Source organism: Pempheris klunzingeri, chromosome 11, assembly GCF_042242105.1.
Source record: "Pempheris klunzingeri isolate RE-2024b chromosome 11, fPemKlu1.hap1, whole genome shotgun sequence".
Lineage (NCBI taxonomy): Eukaryota > Metazoa > Chordata > Actinopteri > Acropomatiformes > Pempheridae > Pempheris > Pempheris klunzingeri.
The window spans coordinates 13,400,673-13,421,830 of NC_092022.1; the positions used below are offsets into that span (position 1 = coordinate 13,400,673).

The 21,158-nt window shown below is 41.2% G+C and overlaps 1 protein-coding gene across 1 annotated transcript; it reads left to right on the forward strand.

Moving 5' to 3' along the window:
• Positions 1–378: 378 nt before the first annotated feature.
• Positions 379–20,920, forward strand: ngfa (nerve growth factor a (beta polypeptide)). The gene is made up of 3 exons (XM_070840044.1): positions 379–549; positions 17,376–17,483; positions 19,656–20,920. The coding sequence occupies exon 3, from the start codon at positions 19,667–19,669 to the stop codon at positions 20,555–20,557; it is 891 nt and encodes a 296-aa protein (XP_070696145.1). The 5' UTR covers positions 379–549; positions 17,376–17,483; positions 19,656–19,666; the 3' UTR covers positions 20,558–20,920.
• Positions 20,921–21,158: the final 238 nt, after the last annotated feature.

Below are 21,158 nucleotides of genomic sequence, written 5' to 3' on the forward strand. Positions count from 1 at the left end.
GCATATCCGAGGGTATCTGTGCAAAGAAAGCAATGACTCAGGTGTGGAATAACAATGACAATCTTGGGAAGCTTTCACTGCACAGGGCAAAGCCTGACCTCATTATTGGGTGACGTCAAGTCTGAAATGAAAAGTTGAATCATCCCTGGATGAAATAGTATTTCCACCGATTTGCGTAAAAGAGACTGTGAATGGAATGACAGCAGTTTGGTGTAAATTATGAGCAGCTGTGTTTTTTTGTTTTTTTTACATGAGTGTGGAATACGTAGGCACTAGGACCTGCAGTGAGCCACACAGGAGGGAGGGAGCAGCTTTGGGACTCCTCTTACTAAACTTTTAGAACAATCATTTTCCCAAAGAGTGTGGGAGGGAGACAGACAGAAGTGGATGGCCCGAGATCTGGATTCACAGCTTTAAAAGCAGGAGCGGGATTTGGAGCTTGGGATAATTCTGCCATTGGCCTGGAGAGAGTGAGGTGGAATATAGCAGAGTTTAACTGGAAGTTGTCACTCACTGAGGAGAGCATTAAGAAGGAGCATTAACAGGGTGGTGAGTCCTACCTTGGCCTTTTAAAACTTTTAATTATACATGGTGTTAATGTGTGGGGCGTGTGTGCATAAAGGACAGAGAAACAGAGAAGGGAGAGATCTCTCTCAAAAGATTTTCTTCATACCTGCCAATAAGTGAAAGTGGAGCTTCTGAATTGAGATTAAGCTCAGCAGCAACCAGTTAGTCCTCTGTTGGGGGGAGAAAATTTCAGCTGACTACCACAGGCATGAGGTACTGAGACAGTTGGATGATACATTTTTAATTAAAAGTTTCAACGTCTTCAGTCAGATACGGCATTTTTCCAATTATATATGGATGGAGAGAGGGAAATGGAGAGGAGAGGGTGTAGAGAGAGAGAGAATAGAGGTGAGGATTAGAAAAAAAAGGGGTTCTCCAAACCTCAATGGGAACCAGTTCACTGTTCAGAAAACTCCTGGGACATCAGGTTACCTTCTCTCTCTCTCTCCCTTTTTTCTGTCTGTCTCTCTCTCCCCCCTCTTTTTCTATCTGTCTTTCTACTCATGTTACACAACCCTTAAAGGACTTGTAGATTCTGATGAGCTCCAATGTCCAACATGAAGCATGTTGTGTTGAGGTTATCCTTATGTCGGGGTGGGGCCTGGGGTTTGTATGGGTGTTTCAGCTGATTAATTTTTTATACTCTGATATGTATATTTGTATGTGCGCGTGTCTGTGTGCTAAACACAGACCTCATGTTTGCCACTCCTACCAGGGAATTCCTTTCGGGCTTTGACAGGGGAGGAATGTCACTGTGAACCAACATTTACACACACAAACAAACATCCAACAGTGTCCTATAGGTGCAGTAACTTGATCAGACAATCGAGACCTGTTGTGTTATTTTAATCTAGTTTAAATCTGATCACGATATAGAAAAAATATCGGTGATGCTTGATTAGGGATTAATAAATATCTAAAGGGTTTGACAATTCATCTCATATTGTTTGGCGCACAAACACACACACATCAATACATTGTCTGCATCTACAGCATTGTGTGCGTGTGTGTGTGTGTGTGTGTGTGCGCGCATATGTAAAGAAAACGTATCAAAACTTTCAGCGTATGCCAACAAGCAAAGCTCTCCCAAGCAAAAGGTGCTCCAATCAGCGCAAACATTTTCTAAATTGTTTTACGAGCTCCAGTGTGCCGGAGGGGAGCTGAGTGTGTTCTCATCACCTCTCCGTTGGACCTCCACAGAGGAAGTGGAAAGAAAAAGCTGCAGCAGCGTGGTTATATATCTTAGATGACATCTCAACAGATACTGTTCCTTGTCCATGCGGTTTAGAGGATAACTCAGAGCACACTCTCTCAAAGTTCAACTGAAATTAAAATGCATATATTTCTTTGGCCTTCTGCCATATAAATCAGCTTTATAAATCTGATGTCCTGTGTCTTCTACAGGAAAAAGATGATTAACTAAAAGGGACAAAATTTTTCATTTATTTGCTGTTTTCATGAAGATTTCGCACATACAGCACAATCAAGCCAACGTCATTGAATGAGAACGCACTGGTGTATGGCCAGATCAAAACCTTTCATTTCACTTTTTTGTCATTATTGTCACACATGCAGATAGCATCCTCCAAAAAATGTGAAATATCATATAGCCGGTGGAAATTCAATAAAAAATTCTATACAAGACTGCTTATTTTAAATGCAAAGAAATACCACTGCTAACATTTAACCGTCCGCCTCTTCCTTGGCGTGTAATTTACATTACAGTCTGTTTACAATGTATCCAATTGGCTCACCTGTCTGACAATCACGCAGAATGATCCTGAAGCTTGCAGACCAAATGGACATTGTTTATGAGGATATTAACATAACATCATTTAATATTAACATTTCCAATGATTTTTACATGATTTTTGCAAAATGAAGGGATGATAACTGTCATTTTAACTGCTAAACAGCTTAAGCTACATAAACTAGTGTATGTATGTGTATGGAGAGCAGATGGACAGTGCTGTTTTCCCCCGCAGACAAAGATGTCTGTGATTATTCATGACCCTCTCAGGTTTCCCTTTGAAGCTGAATTACAGCTTTCCCTATGTTAGCACCTGTGTGTGCATGTGTGCGCGCGTGTGTGTGTGAGTAAGAGAAAGAAAGAGAATAGAGCAATAAAGGGTAAAACTTTTCAATTAAGTACACAAAATCATGAGTAGACATTTTGGACAAACTCAACTTGCCACTAAGAATGCATTAATTTACAGCACCAACAGTATACTGGGCAAACTGTCCCCATTGGTAGAAAACCATCCAAGACAACGGGCTGCTTTTTGTTTAGGTACAAAAAAGAAATAAACACTAAAACATCCCATTAGGTAAAAATAAAATCATCCTACCAGAGAGGGATGTTGCAAATGATTTTAAACTGAAAATGCTCTATTCAGTCATGAATTAGGCAAGTGAGAGACAGAAAACACTAAAAAGAGATATCATATTTAGAGCAAATCTACATTAGTATTCTTGCCCATACATCTGATTAAAGTCATCAGTTAAAACACCCTGACTAGATGCATGTCAGTTTAATGATAAACTAGACGGCAGTTGGCAGATTTGAGTCATTCCGTGGTATCTTTTATTCAAAAGTTCAAGAGACATGCATTTAGGCATATGCATTTTCATAGGTGTACAGATGAATTAATGCAAGTTGAATTATAATCCTATCTTTTTCTCTCAGTTTATCTTTGTCATGCAATAGCAAATATATCAAATAATAATAAATCAAAGGTGCGCTTGTTAAAAAACAGCTCAATAGTCCACACGTTACGATCAGATTTCAAGATGTATTTGGACTCAGCTGCTGTTTTGTTCCTTGCTCTGCAGTGTGGAAAGCAATGATAATGCCATCATCTCAATAGACATGCAAATCCACAAAATTGTACTCACTCAGATTATGACGAGAGGAAGATCCACCCTTAACACACATAAAGGATGGAGGACAGTGAGCTGTCTAGACTGCAGAGTGTTGTATAGGACACCTGGACAGGGGAGAGGCTGTGACAGCACACCTGGGCTGTTAATTTAACTGTGATATTTAACCCGAGGGCCTGAAACCAACTGCACCAACCCTTAAAGCCAAGTTATAATCACAAATATTTTAAAAAGGGATATTCTTAAATGATTTTAACGTGACACAATGTTTTTCCTCCGGAGGTATATTAAAGATTGTTCTTTGAAGCCCTGCTGTGAAACCTTAATGCACTTATACTTAAGTGTGAAAGCACCACAATATATCTTTATTTGAGAAAATACTGGTTGAGAATTACGTTGTCATTTGTTCAGCAAATTAATTATTTTCATTTTTTTTTACACTGTTCAGATTATTTATTATATATGTTCTGCTGTTGTCCTGAAGAAAGTGTTCTACAGCATTACACTGCTCCACACATACCATTTGCTCCAGGCAAAAAAAAAAACATACCACCAGATTTCATTTGACACAAGGACTGCTAGCATTACTTGAAAATCTGGAACAGTGCCAGCTAGCAACAAAAAAAACTAAGAGTTAATTCATACAGAAATATGATGTTTAATTGCTCTATCGTGCAAGCTTTACCAATATAATATACAATTTGTTTTTGGCCCTAGGTCAAAGAAAATGTACTTCTTGAGTAGTCATTTGTCAATCAAGAATTATAAGTCGCGTAAAGAATAAGACAGCGTGATAAGCTGTATATGCTATTGCTGTTTTCAAACTGTGTTGTAATTCAGCAATCTTTATTATCTTTTGTTATTTTGCGCTTGAACTTTCTGCATTTTACAATAAAGTTAACGCATGTTCTCCTAAAACAGCTACTATAAAATATAAGCATGTATTTCAGTTTCATAACTTACTTATTGACTTAACAGTTACTTTACTAGAACGAAAACATATTATTTAGCAAAAGAGAAAGTCTCTCTCTGTCTCTGTGAGAAATATGTAACGTTTGAACAACTAGAACAAAGCTTCCCTGTTTGGGAAAAATTAGATAATAATTTATGGGTCAAAACATAAACCCAGGCCCTGCTTTGGTTATCATTTGGGTCACTAGAGCTGCAGTCTGGCACAGGTCAATGCACAGAACTGACCAAGAACATCTGGTGTAAAGTGAACCAGCTGAAGTGTTCTGTCTGAAATCAGTGGGAGAGGTAAGAGGTCAGAGTTCGGGGTTGACGTCTGTGTTTGTGGAGGAAAATGGGAATCTGGAGGTCACCGCAGGTCAGGATCCTGAACTGTGTGGCACCGGAGTGCAGAGCACAGAGCAGAGTGGAAAATACGGAAACGTGACGTCACCTCCCGAGTTACTTTCTGAAGTAATTCTTGTTGACATTTCCTTTACAAACAACTTCTCACAATGTTTGGGAGAAAATGTATTCAATAGCAATCACAGCTAACGTTGTTTGACATTTGTAACTTACTGGATTTGGACAGAATTGTTGTCAGACATAAGCAGGATTCTTTTGTCCCAGCACCTTTTCCCCTCCGTATGGACCCGTCTTTCAACTTCTTTGCACTGTACAAAATCAAGAATAATACACTCCTGTGGTTGCACTTTTCCATACATTGACATTGACATTAACTTAATCCATGACTGTTAATGCAAGTCAGGCTTTGTGTTTGGCTGTTGAAGATCTGATGTCAACAGGTGCTCCATCAAAGGGTTATGTTTGCCAGCGTCTCCATCTTACTGTTTCTATGTCTGTGTCCTTTTGCGTGTGTGCACTGTATATGCTTCAAGAAATGACAACTAAATGTGCAGACATGCCTGCTCATTCCACATTAAATGCCTCTATGACTTTCAGCTATGGCTCACTCTCTTCTCATGCATGTGCACGCAGCGCAAACACAGTAGCTAATAAATCACCAAATTATTGGAGCTTTTCTTAGAATAACAGTTTTGTGGTCTGAAGTTGTTGACTAAGTGCACGTCTGATGTTTTGAATTGTTTCACCGCAACCGCTCATTATGTGTGTGTGTTGGCTTATATTTGGATTGATATGATGACACTGTTTCACTCTCACTTTCCTTCCCCTTTATCCCAATTACTAGCTTGACTATAGCTTGTCCGGACATGAAACTTTTTCTTTGTATTTGATCTTGTCTAATGTTCAAATTTATTCCAGATTTCCAATTGGCATCTGCTATCAGACACCATGTAATTAGAGAGATCAAATTTAGTCCAACAAAGACAGTATAGAAGAAATAGATACATAAACCACACCGGCCTTGGAGGAATGTGGTTTGTACATGTGTATAAGCAGTATCCAACACAAACACACATATACATACGTACACACAAACACACGCCTTAGCCCCAAGGATACGAGTGAAGCCACTTATTATGCACTTATTCGGATTATGTTGATTTGGGAATGCACAGTATGCAGGAGGATGAGCCACTGGCTCGTTGAAACAGATTGGTCTCCTACACAGTGAGCAGAAATGAATAAGACGTCATTCTTCTTATAGTTGCTTTAGCCAGACAGGATCCCTGAAACTACTGAGGCGTGAGGAACTTTACAAGTAGTTTTCTCCACCTCTGCCTTCAAACAATCCATTTTATCTGTCATCAAGTTTTGTTTGAGTTAAAACCTAAGGATTGATGGTGTGTCATGAGGAGTTTTGGGGAGTATGACGCTGTAGGAAGCCATTTCTCTCTGCTGGATTCTCTGTTAAGCCTGTGCATCAAGCTCCACAATAAATATTAATTCATCTAAACCCGTGCTGCAGGTCACAAACACACACAAACACGCACGCAGACGCGCTGGAAAGTAGCTACTCTATCTCTTTCACCATAGTTCTTCTCACACACTGAACATGGCATGCTGCTAACAGACAGAGGATGGGCCTGGGAGGTCCCACGCAGACAGGTGGTTGACATCAGCCCAGAGGGGGAGAAGAGAGGGAGGGGAGGAAGATATGGAGTGAGTGAGGCAGAGAGATACAGAGGCGGAGAGAGAGAGAGATGACAGAATGATGCGGAGACCACACAGAATAGAAAATGGCCGGGTCAAATCTTTAGTGAGAGGGTTGAGACTGCTATCAAACTAACGCTGGAAGTGATGACAACATCATATTTTTACACTCTTCAGAGGTTTCAGTACAGTACCCACTAATGTACTCGTTTAACTTTCCACCACCGTCAGTGAGGTTCATGCTAAATCTAAAATGTTGGTTGAAAGTGAAAGTGAATAATAATTTTTACCTGTTTTTGATGTGATATAACAAAAAACAAGTTTGTACAAAATGTAATGGCAGGCCAACTTCTAGTTAGTTGGTCAGGTGTTGTTCCTGTCTCAAATGATCAAATACTAACATTATGATTCAAGTTTATTGTAGAGAAGCTGACAGTTATGCACCATTGCTCTTTAAGGCCACGCAGCAGCAGGATGTCATCATGCAAGTCAGGTCTTTACTTGCTTTGCTTCAGTATCCTGGAGTGGGATATTTAATCTCTACATGTTTCAGAGGTGCCGCATTGGCTGGTTGACCTTTTGCCACCAAACAACTGGGCCAAAAGAAAATTTAGTTTCGTTTAACAAATCAAATCCATGTTACACCAATTTAAAGTGGAATGTATAGCTTAACACCAGCTTTCAGCAAAAGCACTTTCACTGTACCTTAACAGCCTCTCAAATACTGTCTACTCCTTTATGTTAGGCTAAATGTAACTTATTATCATTATATGCCTGAAAAAGAGACAACTTTTTACTCATTCATTTCTGCCTCGTCCCTCGCTAACATTCATATGTGGAGAATTTTTACATGTTCACTGCATAGCACATACTCAATGCAGAGCACAAGTAAGAATAAAAAAAGAATACAAAAAAGAATACAGTATATGCAAATACTAATGTCTGACGCAGCATATTTGGCGTCTATGGGCCTGTACCCATGCTCATGGCATCAGATAAGAGGAGAGAATAAGAGAGGAAATATGGGGTGTAGTGGAAAACTTTGGTGTCTGAGTGAGCACATCTGTCTATTTACGTCTATGTTTCCCTTTATGTTCTGATCTAAATCTACCTGGTTGACTCATTCACGGTTGCTCCACTGCTGAACAACAGCACGCAGTCAAAGTGTCACACGTCAATGTCTTTAGATTTAGCTAGATTTAGCTGTGAAAGACGTATTCAAAGCATAGCTTTCAGATTGTAAGATGAGTCACATCAAACTAAAGATGATAAACTGAGTGACTCATACTAAGATTAGTCATTGATCTTTATTAGCTGATCAGTCAATAACTTACATGTGGATCTAGTTGTACTCTCCTGGAGGACATGGGTGAACCTCTGCTTGGACAAATAGATACTTTTTGAGTCCTGCTCAGGCAGATGACCTGAGAGCAAATACACAACATTGGCTTCAACACCTCTGAGACAGCTGGTTTTCTGCTTGCTAGAGCAGAGATTGAAGAAATGTTTTTTCTGTTAAAGCTATTGAGAGGAAAGGCTCGGCAGGGAAACTCCAAGTGTCTTTTACTCCTCAACTCTTTGCAACTCCCTGTAGCCTTAATTCCCTCTTCCCCCTTCTTCCCTGTCCTTGAACTCCTCCTGGTCTCCATTTCTGCTCCCTCCTATCCCGGTCTTTCCTTACTCTGCTTTTTTCTGTCGCTCGTCAATTTACTAAATTCCCAAGACATCTCATTGCCCATCCACCCTCCATTATTTGTTGCCTCTCCCCATCCCTTGATGTCTCTGATTCCTTCCTCTCCATCCCTCAGTCTACATCTCTCTCCATGGCCAGACAGGCTTTCTTGGCTCTGGCCCTCCTCCTCTCACTGCTCCGCTGCGGGATCTTAGATTCTCACCAGGGAGGGGGAGTTATTACCACGACTATGCCAAAAGATTAACCACTTGTCATGAGAAGATTGTTGAATGTCAAGGTCATAAAAGCTAGGGGTCTGGAGAACATGTTAATCATTGTGTTGATCCTGCCTTCAAGGCCTGGAGGACTGGCCTCCCACGTCTCTTGGTCCAGTGCAGGGAGAGGGTGGGTTGACTAAGGATGGGCCTGGTTGTAGGGAGGGGAAAAAATGGTGGTTGGGGGGTTACCCAAGCACCCTTCACAAGCACAGCCGTGGTGCTCTGGCTGCGGTTTTGCTTCCTGGCCAAAGAAACCTCATGTCTGGACTTTTGCTGGGGCCAGGACAGCAGCTGAGAGTTCATCATGAGGACTTAAAATGGCATCACACGACTTTTAAATTCAATGTCTGTGAAGACACTTTTAAAGCAGAATTGACAGCAGTTGTTTCAGAAGCGTTAAGGTGTACCCACCATAATGTCTATTCAAATCAAATTTGTTGAACTTTGAACTAAACTGTACTGATTTTTGTGGGAGCGCCCAATCAATGGTGACCAATGTTTTAACAGAAAGATGGACCAAAAAATTACTTGTGTTTCTCAATCTTCAGATAATACAAAGTCAGCACATGAAGATCAGACAAAATGTTTTTATAATATGCAGGTAACTATTGAGTCTCTGAAACGTTTCAGCTGCTAACAACATTAGCATTGCAGCTAAGGTAGTGCCATTTAGTACAGTTTGGGAGTTCAGCAGCAAAAGCAGTAGCAGCAAACAACGTGGAAAATGCAACATGAGACCCTTGTTTTTCTGCCGTAATTTGAATATGCCTTTAGTTTTATCACGTCCTCAGCTTGTGTTATAAATCCAAATTACTTGAAGCCAAATGCATTTGCATTGTTATAGGAATGGGTACACTCATGTTGTTGTTCCATTTTAATAAATACATTAATGTTTTTCTAAATGCAAGCATAACATGTACCCCACCTGTTCGTGAACATCTTCAGTAACATCTGTATTACATAACATCTTCTAACAAACAAAATAGGCATTTTATTCAGGGAATGTGCCAGAAACCACATACCAAAAATAATAACGATATCCATTGGTGTACAAAGAGCCGTATTGTTTCAGCTTACAGTTTCTAGTTGCTACTCATCCCTTTCTTCCAAATGTAATTACTGCTGAATTTTGCTCTCAGCTAAAATGCTGTTTATTTTGGTTTCCTTTCACAAACACAAGGATTCAATCTTTCTATTATGATGAATCATTGTTCAACTTACTGTGGGACAATGTGTGACAATACAGAAACGGCTACGGTTACAATGTAGTCGTGTCTCTGCTTTGTCTCAGGTTTGTCCTTCCAAATGAAAAAGGACTCTGGAACAAATATTGTGCCAAGAACTGACTTCAAAGCTTTACTATATGTAGCATTATGCGTAGCCGAAGACGTGTGAAACTTCAGCTGATAAAAAGATTTGCTCCAGGCCAGGGAAATACAGTATGCCAAAATTAATGCCTGCAGTTCCTGGAACTGTGTTTCATTATCTTAGGACGGGAATGGGAGCCTTGTCGAAGTGACTACGAGTATTGCTACATCAAAGAGAAAAGAAGGCATTAAGAGTATTGTGATGTAAAATTCACATATGCATGTTGTTGCACCTATTGTCTGTACGTGGGCTAAATTTAATTTACCTTCAACTAAACTATATTGGCACATTTGACTCAAAGGTTTGATATCTACTTTTCTTGGAAAGTTTGCATTTGTAAAAAAAAAATTAAAAGTGGATCCACATGTAGACAATTGTTAGTCCAATTGTTTAAATTATCCAGTTCCAAGACAAATTCCTTCCATTACGTACTGTCTGTTTTTTTGGTACACCTTTAGATAAAATCTTGCTTCTGAAGCAGTAAAGCAGTAGCCAATTATTTGTAGCCCACAACAAACGAGTGAGAGGGTTAATGCATATGAGATATCAGAAAATGGTTGTGTATTTTTTTTCCAAAACACCTTGAAATGATAGAGAGGAACCACATGGCCCTCAAGAGCAGTGCACTGCACCTGCACACGTGTTTGCCCAGTGTTGAAATCTGTTATCGCTCTTAGACACAGAAACGACCATGTATCCAGGAAGTTACCTCTGGCTTTTAACCGTGAGAGAGAAGACCAACATTAGATCAGATTGCTGGAGCAGAAGGGGAGAGCCTGTATAAATGACAGACAGATTGACTGACTGACAGAGAGAAAGAGAATCAGAGAAAGTCACAAAGCAGCAGGATGAAGACGCTGGCTTGTTGCCCAAAGTTTGTTCCTTTTAGTTTCCACACCTTGGCTCCCTGTTTCCTAGATATTCTCAAGATACTCTGAACATATACAAAAAAATTTATTTCAGCACAGCTGAAATATATTTACATATATATATATATGTGTGTGTGTGTGTGTGTGTGTATATATATATATATATATATATATATACCAACCATGCATATAAGGTACATGTGCTAATCAAAAAGTGAACTTCAAATATAAATTTCATATCCCCTCTCACTGCATGGCACCATGTTAATTTCTGGTTTTATTACAAGTAAATTTGTTTGAAATGGTTGCTCATAAAACCTGAGGCCACAGATATATTTCAGAAGTCTTTCTGGCAGAGAGTTACTGAGCTGGAAAACATTCAGTGAAGAACCTGCCTCTGTGCGGCTGCTAGTATTAGCCAGCTACATTTTTTTTAGGAAAATACATTTGAAAGTTGGAATAACATTAACCTGTATGATGTACACGCCAGGCATATTTTACTGTTGCACCCAATGAACCCATCAAGCTAAAACAAGCTGATGTCAAGACCTGCACATGCATTCCTGTTTTCCATGTTGTAGCAATTGGTCAGTTCATACTAAAGTTAAAGTAAACGTTCTTTTGTTCTGCATATCTTACATTATTTGTCATTGCACTAAAGAGTCAAGCGCTTTAACAGGTTGAGTGTGCCTGTCAGTTTTTGACGATGCCTGTCTCTCTCTTCCTGTGTCCTGAGGCCAGAGCAGCAGAGTTTACTGTTTGAAGTATCGCTGATGCACAACATGTGCCTTGGTTCTCACAGCAAATATCTTTTAAACCTGAAGACGAGGGGAGGACAGGGAGAGGCTCATCTCTTTCACCCCTGCTACTCGCATTACAACTGCAAGTCTGATAGTGTTCACTGTTATTTTTCTTCTGCCAGCCTGAAATTAAAGCTATTGGCAGACTGAGAAACAAACAGTGCAGAGCACTGCTACAAATGGATTCAGTAGTTTCTGACATCTTTTCATATGATATGGAACCATCAGTCTTTGCCACCCTTTAAAGCCGCATTCAGTTGCTCATTTCCAAATTAGAAATTCCTCACGAATTCAAATTAGTGATGTGAGGGAAATTGGAGTTCTAAGAAACACAAGAAGAAATAATATAAGGATAATAAGCTTCCTTAGTCCAATTTTCACAATCTTGGCTACCATGTATTTGCATTAAATTTTTACTGTCTACAATGAAAAAACCGCAGCAATTTTATATGCAATTTTAGTGTGTTGTATTGAAATGTTTACTAACCACAGAATAACTGCAAAATCATGTGTTTCTGTGCAACCATGAACAGTGAATTCCAAACTCACTCTTAAAATGGTTTGGTTTATATTAAATTCCATCTCAATATATTTCATTGATGATGTCAGTGGAAATGTACCAGAGCACTGTGTAACATCAAATTAAGCATTTATAAACATTCCACTATTTAAATGTATTTTACTGATTCGGTTTGACAAAAAACATCCATTTACCAAAGTTTATTTTCTTGCATTGCACCTTTTTTCTGACTGCCAAATTTGTTCTGTGAATTCCACATACAAGACTTTAAAACATTTCCAAGAATCGCCAGCTCCCTGACAGCCCCTCAAGAACATTTAGAGTGTAGCTTAATTGTGCTTTTAGCAGATGCTGCATGACATCATTTTGCGTGACAAAAACTTGATTCATGGCAGCATCTTGGCCGTTGCATTAGTTTCACATGGCAGCTAGTCTAAACTTTGACAAGCAGATTGTCTTTAGGTAGATGATAACCTTCAATTGCCATTGTGAATCATACAGTAACTGGGTGAGAAATGGAGGCATTGCATTTGAGAACATGGCTCTGAAGGACACCATGTGAAAAGACATCTGATGCTCTTGTGACAACTGTTGCAATCTGCCATTTTAATTCAGCAGCTCAATTTAAATGTAATTATTTCGACCTCAAAGATAAATCCTTATAAGTCATTGCATTTTTCAAACATTGAGTAATGAGCAATAGACACCATTTCTTTGGAGGAAATAAATATATCGTCACACATTTGGATGTGTGTAAAAGTGAAAAGAGAGCAAGTTGACCTGGCAGTCATCCCCCTTGATAATTATTTCCAGTGGATGACAGCAGAAGGAACTGCACTACACTAAATTGATGAGAGACACAGAAAAACCTGTTTACCTTTCTCCATTTTTCTCTATGTCAACCTCTCTCCATTTCTTTTCTCTCTGCCTCTAGCTATCTCCACAGCTTTCAGTCTGTCTTTCTCACCCCCTCATAATCTGCAGCTGTTGTCACCACTGCGAGGGAGAGGTGTATGTTTGTTTGAGAGAGCTGTTGACATGACACCCATGCGCATCTTTTAACGAGGACTTGTATCCAATGACTAATGTATCACACAGATAGGAAGAAACCTCTGCTAAATGTCAACTAACCTCGGATGGATGGCAGGCAATGCTCAACTGCTCATGTTTTGGCCCACCTGCCTTGATGTCATTGTATCACAGTCAACACGTTGTACTCTAACCATATGCAGTAATTTGGCAGCTTGTAGGTCCCACAGACTGATCAATGGAGCATCTTGCGGACCAGCAGACTAAATGAAAATGTGTGACAGGCTAACACTACGTAGTCAGTACCAGTAAATGTGTGGCTGGGCTCCACTGCCTTGGGCTCAGTAATTAGTCTCTGTCTGAAGTGTTTTACTCTCATGTTGCCTAATGATTGGTTTTCCAGGTCACAACCTTGCAGCTGCATGACTTATGTCTCCTTTCCACATACTTTCATCAACTTTGGCAATCTTGTTTAACCAGTTAGTGCTGTCTGGTGCCTTGAACGTTCATGCCATTGTGGCGTTTGAATGCAATGGATAACTCAACAGAAATGGTCTTGATTTACAGTTTGGCATGGCTGGGGAATTAGCCTATTGTGAGAAAGGGAACCTCCTTAGAGCAGGGGATGTTACAGTGAACCACATGAGGCTGTTTTACAAAGTCTGTTCTCATAAACATCCTCCTTGGTGCAAACTGTACAAGTTATGAATCATGAAAGGATATCGAAAACTGCTTTGTTTATAGCAGTGTGTATTAATACAGTATGTTGAGTGTCAGGAAATATGAACCATCATTCCTGTGGTATTTGCCTAAATGGTTTTGGATGACATTTGCCATTACTTGGCTGGCACATGTGAGCAAGAGGATCTCCAACTGGCTCTCTTACTCCTCAGGGCATCTCCTATGAGTTGTTGTGTGCTCTGATTTTTCTGCTCAGGTACTAAAGAGGAAAACAGCTCACTATCCTGTGCATGTCAAAGTGCAGGGAGCCTCTGTTTTATCAGTTCCATATGGATCACCTTTTCCCCACAGTTTGATAGAGGATGTATGCAAGTATGCAAAATCCATTGAACCATGTCATCTAACATTTTTCATTCTTGGTCTAGTCAGCACCCCTCAAATGTGGTTGAAATAACCTTCCGGTGAAACTACTACACATTTTCTGGAGCGTAATGTGGTTTATTTCCACAAAACCATAACACAAACAAACAGCATTTGGAGCAGATCCAAACTCTATTCACTGAAATACAGGAAAACCGCAGCGGCATCTCACAAGCTCGCATGGTGAGGCCTGTGAGTATGTTTGTTATTTTTCATACAGTATTTGTGTGAGAGGGTCGGAGGGATCGCCAGACAGATTCTGATCCAGTGCTGAAGTAATCCCATAAGTCAGAGGTGCTTTCTAAACCGCTCTGACCTCTGTGCTCCTGCGCTGCAGTGTTTACGCTGGCTCCGCTGGCATTAAACACAAGCCACATATTTTTAACATTAGGATCCTCCCAGCTCACCCTGGGCCATGTAAATAGCGAGCTGCCCGTCAGCCGGGATCAATCAACTCCCTGCCTGCTTGGACCAGCTCCATATGTGTGGGAGTATATGATTGTGTTTATTGAAGCCAAAAGATATCGCCACTAGGTCGGTTTCTCAAAAGTCTCAAACAATAGCTCTCTCCATTTCCCAAATTACGCGGGACACCATAACACAGCTGTGGTGGGCCCGATCGGAGATAACAATGAAAAAGCCTACCTTGAAGGAAGCAGAGGACCTGACCTGCTGGTGTCAGGAGAACAACCTACTCCTGAATGTCAGCAAGACTAAGGAGCTGATAGTAGATTTTGGAAAGAAGCAAGGAAGGAGCTTCACCCTCCTTAATATCAATATGTACTCTGTGGAGTGGGTGGACAGCTTTAACTACTTCGGTCCACATGACAGACAGCCTGACCTGGGTGCTGTATACTGACTCATACAGGTGAAAAACAGAATGGAGAGACGTTTCACCTCAGATTGATTGAGGAAATTCAGGGTATCCCGTCAAATAATTCTCCTGCCTCATCATTTTGATGGGTAATATCACTGTCTTAGTACAGAAACAGCACTAAACAGGACCGCAAGGCACTGCAAAGAGTGGGTGGTTCATCTGAACATAATAGGTGGTGCTCTACCCCATTAAAGGATATTTACACCAGGGGCTGCATGAATAAGGCAAGGAGAATCATTAAGGATCCCCGCCACCCAAATAATGGCCTTTTCTCCCTGCTGAAAAAAGAGGTCACTAAATGAGGTCACTGCGTAACACTGAAAACCGTTACCAGTGACTATAGGAAGTCAAACGTTAGTGGAAAAGAAGCATAAAGTAGCATAAATAGAAATATTGTATTTAAGTAGCCACTTCCCCAAAGACTGTGCTGAATACAGTACTTAAGAACATGTGCACATTATTACAGTTACTTTTTACCACTGGCTTGTAGACAAACAAGTATAAAGATGTAATTCAAAGAACAGAAATACTCAGAACTTGAGCACTCTTAGTTTGTGAGAAAAAATCTGAAAAATGTTTTAAGATGTTGAACTTCTCTCATGAGCTGCTATTTCCAATGGGAACAGGGCCAGTGACATTTTGATATCTCTCAGCTGTTTGATGTGGTCTTTAACTTCTGGTCTATGCAGGCAATGCAGGCAACACTGACCTCTTCTGGTTATCATGTGCTACACTGGGAGGATTTCAATGCGAGTCATTTATCTAAAAGTCTGTGTGTCACAAAAGATTAAATAAAAACTAGAAGAGGTTTAATTTTTGAAAACATGGGAATTAATCACTAATCACCTCCTAAGTTTTTTTTATATGCAGCCAGGATGCTGTACCTCTAACGAGGTTGTAAAATTAAACATGTTGAGGTAAACATTTACAACACTACTAAACTTGGTGCTATTCCATCACCGTACCAGCGAGATGGGCTTCACAGAAAATCGCAGATAAGCCAGTCAGTGTCAGTGTCAGTGTCAGTGTCAACTCATGTCAGTGACCTTCTGTGTTTGTGTGGGAGGAGGTGTGTGTATTCATACACATCTTCTACACAGTTTCTAAGAATACAAACTGTTTGCAAAAACAATGTGCATGCATTCCTACATGCTCGTGTTTGGCATGTGTGTCTAAGATAGATACTGTATGCACATGTGACTGAGCTTGTGTGCACATATGTTCACATCCCCTATTAATGATGCATGTTGGAGTGCTTTATGTTTAGTATGTTAGTAACATCTAATGAGGTGTGAAATGCCACACATTCCAATGTATGGCAAGTCGAAGCTCCGAGGCTTAAACATGCTGAGTGTGTGTGTGTACTTTGCATGAGATAAGGTCAGATAATGGTAAACTGTGTATGCCTGTGAGAGCAGAGGCGGTCAGGGGAAGAGAGATGGGAGTTTTGCAGTGCTCACAAAATCATATCTACACTGCTAAATATGATTACCTTACTTCTAGGCTTACACTATTTTACCCCTGTTGAAACTGGATGGCATGTCAGTAGAAGAGACACAGGTATGTCCGATTTTCTGACAATAAGCAAACAGTTAAAAAATATAAGATACACAAAAAAGGCAAGACTAGGAAAACAAATAATAAAATGAATGAAAAAAACATTAAAATCATTAAAAGAAAGTTTAAAATAGTGAGTTCAGAAAGTGACTTGAAAGAAGATTATTTGTTAGCCTCCCTGATCATTCATCAACTGAGGTGCCCAAACAGAGAAGGCCCAGTCACCTTTAGTTTGAAGGTCTGACTGAGGACTGGCCTGGAATCAGCCAACCCATCAGAGGAACTCAGGTTACGTTTAGGCTTGGAGGGGGTCAGGAGGTCATCAGCCATATATTCTGGAGCTAACCCTCTACAAGCCTTAAAAGTGATCATTAAAATATTCTAAAACAAATGGGAGCTAATGGATTGACTTTAAAACTGGTGGTTTTCTTCTGTTGGACCTGGTTATGAGTCTGGCTGCAGCATGTTGAATCAAAGGAAGTTTATTGAGGTTCTGCTGGGTTGGGCAAGATTAGAGTTGATTACAGTAATCAAAAGCGGATGAAGTGAATGTTTGACTCAGTTCTTGCCAAATGAGATTTTTTCTTTACATTTTAGAAATAACTAACTGTACATGCATGAGAAATAAAGACGGTGTTGAAATTGTTTGAATAGCCCACTGAAGTATGTCCTGCCCATGAGCTTAAGTCTTGAGAGATAAAGGTAGACATATCAAATTACCAGTATTTATTATTTGAAACAGTAAATGGTTTTAGTAATATATTGCACAACATATATATTGTATATGAAAAGTTGAACTGTGAATCCATATGGCCTGTATGTGTGTTTTACAGAGCTGTGGTTCAGGGGGTCCAGATTGCAGGCATGAGGGGCCCGGCCTGCACTGGAGTCTGGCTCTAGAGTCCACAGGGGCTCCCACTTCAACTGGACACATTCCACAGGTACATAAACATTCACCACAGCAACACACAAAACAAAACACATGTAAGTTCAAGGGCCAAAGCTCTTCCTGTCACGGGGAAAATGGACAAAACATTTGTGTCTCAAACCAACACACTCAACTGAAAGAAATACTTTCATCAGTGAATATCAAGAATATTTTCCAAATTAAAATCACTTAGCTTTTCAAGTCGATAACCTCAGAGACAGTTATACCCTTTATAGCAAATGGTTAAAAAGTTAGTGTAACAAGAGACTGTCTCTGGTAGGTTCTCCAGCACGTACAGACCAGACCGTACTCGGTACACACTCAACTGTTTTATTTTTCACACTCAACAATAGCTCAGACTGGTGGCTCCTGCTCTGGCCATGCGTCTCCTCCCTCTCCCGGGTCATGGCGTGCTACCGCCTAAATAGGGAGAGAGGCAACTTACTGTACCTGTTCCCAGGTGCGCTGGTGTTACTTGCCTCTGTCCACCATCTCCTGGGCCAGCCCTGCAACTCTCTCCATTGCAGCTGAGCTCAAAACCAGCCACCCCTCCACAGTTAGATTTGGTAGAAAGGTCTCTGCTGTTTTAGTGAGCTCTCAATGAATCCGAACAGTGGTGAGGATCCTGCTGAGATGGCTGAAAAAAACTCCCCACTTAATAAGTATTTGCTTGGAGCGTACGCAACAAGTAAGTTGGATTGCCACTGGAGGTGATGTACATCGCCTCACCACTAGTAGATTAAAGTTGCACGTACTGTTTATAGTTTATATTACACTTCGTATTTATTTTTTTACCTGCAACATTTTGTACATTTTTATTTTTATTTTTCTTATTTATTTGTTTGTATTCATGGTGGTGGTCACTTTTACTTCTTTGCTATTGTAACACCAGAATCAATAAAGGGGATCAATAAAGTGTTTCTATCTATCTATCTATCTATCTATCTCTTCAAAACTGGTCGATTTCTGATCTCAGGGAATAAAACCGCCCCCCAGCACCAGCATCAGAAAGGGAAGCTTGAAATAGTCTGTGCTAGAGCCCTGGTGCTCGAATTAACAGCCTTACCTCCACTATCTTGCCCCTCGGGGACACCGTAGAGGCCATTCCTTTGCGCTCTCCTGTCCCAGCTGGAGCCCCATCCGTCGCACCTCCACACAGCTCGTCCCATATAAGTTCCATCATGCACACTGCATCTGGCACAGCTTCAAAAACATCCTCACCCGTCGTGGTGCTCTTTAGACTGCTAAGATCAAGCAGCTCCTCCGTAATGCAAAAGTGATCGTCATTAGTTATTAGCTGTGCTCTCATCCCACACCACGTCTGAAACTTTCTACACTCACTTGCTCTCTTATGTTTCCTTAATTCTGCCATTTTGGGTCACCTGTAGCAAATTTCTTCTTCGAGTACTCATTTTATAGAGAAGCTGCCTCGTTCAAGACAGTTACTCCACCTAGCGGTGAGACTAAGAAGTACAATACAGTCCAGCGCAAGTTCCATGTGTGGGCCATACTCCAATACATTTTTAGAATTTCCTGCGGGCCAATGAAAATTGGACCACGGGCCGCAGTTGGCCCGCGGGCCGTAGTTTGGACACCCCAGCTATACAGGATGATTAAAATGTATCTCTTTAGGCATCAAGGTAAACACTTGCAATACCAATGTTAATGAATTCACATGTAATCCAAATGAATAAATTAATACACAGATTCAATAGCAGAACAGAAAACTAGTACAACATCACCTGCAAGCATGCAGAAGCCATGAATACCAATAATTAATTTATTCATCACAAAGTGACACAGCAAACTCCTCTTTCCTGGTATCTGTACTGGGGGCTGATAGACAACCTGCTCACCGTGGGCAGCACCACCATTATTTACTCTTTAGGCAATTGATCCAAAATGAAAGTACAGACTGTATCAGGTCAGTTCAGATCGTCACCAGCAGACAGTGATAAGTGGCAGGTTATAATGTCCACACTGCGCACCTGTACGAATGTGATTGGATGGTAGGCCTACTAGCCACATAGCTGTGAATGAGTGAGGTAAACAGCAAACCTTAATATTTTGTACCTGGTTCTAGAAAATACTTCGTATTAGAGATTTATTTGTTTCTTTTCAGTCAGTATGTATTTACCCTAGATATAAGCATGACACTGAACTTTTTTTCTTGTCCTCGGATCAGGACGTGTGCCCATGAGGTCGTCACCACTGGTCCTGCTCCTCCTGATCGGCGTCCAGGCTGTACTGAACATGGGAGGTGGATTGGCCCAGAGCGCCGGGGCAGCCAACCACAAAGTAGGACAGCAGACGGCAGCCAATCACAGAGCAGGACAGCAGCAGACAGCAGCAAGGGACCACCTTTCTGAACACCATTCTTCACAGGAGCATCGAAGGACCAGCCACAACAGGACCAAGAGGCCCCATCGGGCTGCTTCACACACCAAGGATAGGAGCCCTGTCGTTGGACACTCCACACCGGCTTCCCCCCCTGACCCCTCCGCCCCAGTGGTGGACCCCAAGCTCTTCTCCAAGAGACATTACCGCTCCTCGCCCCGTGTTGTCTTCAGTGAGGTGCCCCCATCATATGATGCCCTGGAAGGTGAGGGCTATGACACTGAAGGGGTGAGGGGGGTGAGGGTAAGACGCAGAGCAGGTTCGCACACCATGCACCGAGGAGAGTACTCAGTATGTGACAGCATAAATACCTGGGTGGGCAACCTGACACGAGCCACAGACATAGCTGGGAATGAGGTGACAGTACTCCCCAACGTTACAATCAACAATGTGGTGAAGAAACAGTTCTTCTATGAGACCACCTGCCGTTCCCCCACGCACAGAGGCTCCGGGACTGCAAACGGGGGGAGGCCAGGCGGACGGGGTGGCAAACAGGGCTCCAAATCCGGCAACTCAGGCTGTCTCGGCATCGACAGTCGCCACTGGAACTCCTACTGCACCAACACACACATATTCGTAAGCGCCCTGACCATCTTCAAGGAACGGACAGCCTGGCGTTTCATCCGCATCAACGCCGCATGTGTGTGTGTTCTCAGCCGGAAGTCTTGGGCGGGACGACTGGGGCACTGACTGGGGAGGACAACTCCTGACCACTGAACTATGAACCAAGCACACACATTTCTACTAAACAGCCACTGCAGCTTTATTGCCAATACTGTAATCCCCTCCTCAACGCCTCCAAACATACACACACACACACACACACTGACCACAGCATTCAGTCCACACACACACACACACACACACACACACACACACACACACACACACAGCTTCATCTATCCAACCCTTTGGCCCCTGACCCTACCTCAGTCCGAGAAGACCTGGTTGTTTTAAATTATGAGGACTGCATGTCATATTTATGGTTTATACAGTCACATATGAAAATATATACAGTATATGTATATATACAAAATGAATTCAAGCTTTTAATGTTGTTGTTGTTGTTGTTATTGTTGTTGTGTTCATGCTGTTATTTATTAAACACCTCAGTAATTGCCTGGTTTCTTGTGTCAGTAAACAGTATTGATGTTCACATTTTGGCTTAAAAGCTGCTCTGATCAGTGCCGCTCCGTGTCTGCTCAACGTGTAAATAAGCATGTGTTTGCTAAAAAGTTCCATATCTTTATGGGGTGCTAATACATGATTGTGTTTACCACCATCAAGTGGC

Bases quoted from the DNA above. Each gene is read 5' to 3' on its own strand.
- ngfa (XM_070840044.1), top strand. From the start codon at position 19,667: ATGAGGTCGTCACCACTGGTCCTGCTCCTCCTGATCGGCGTCCAGGCT.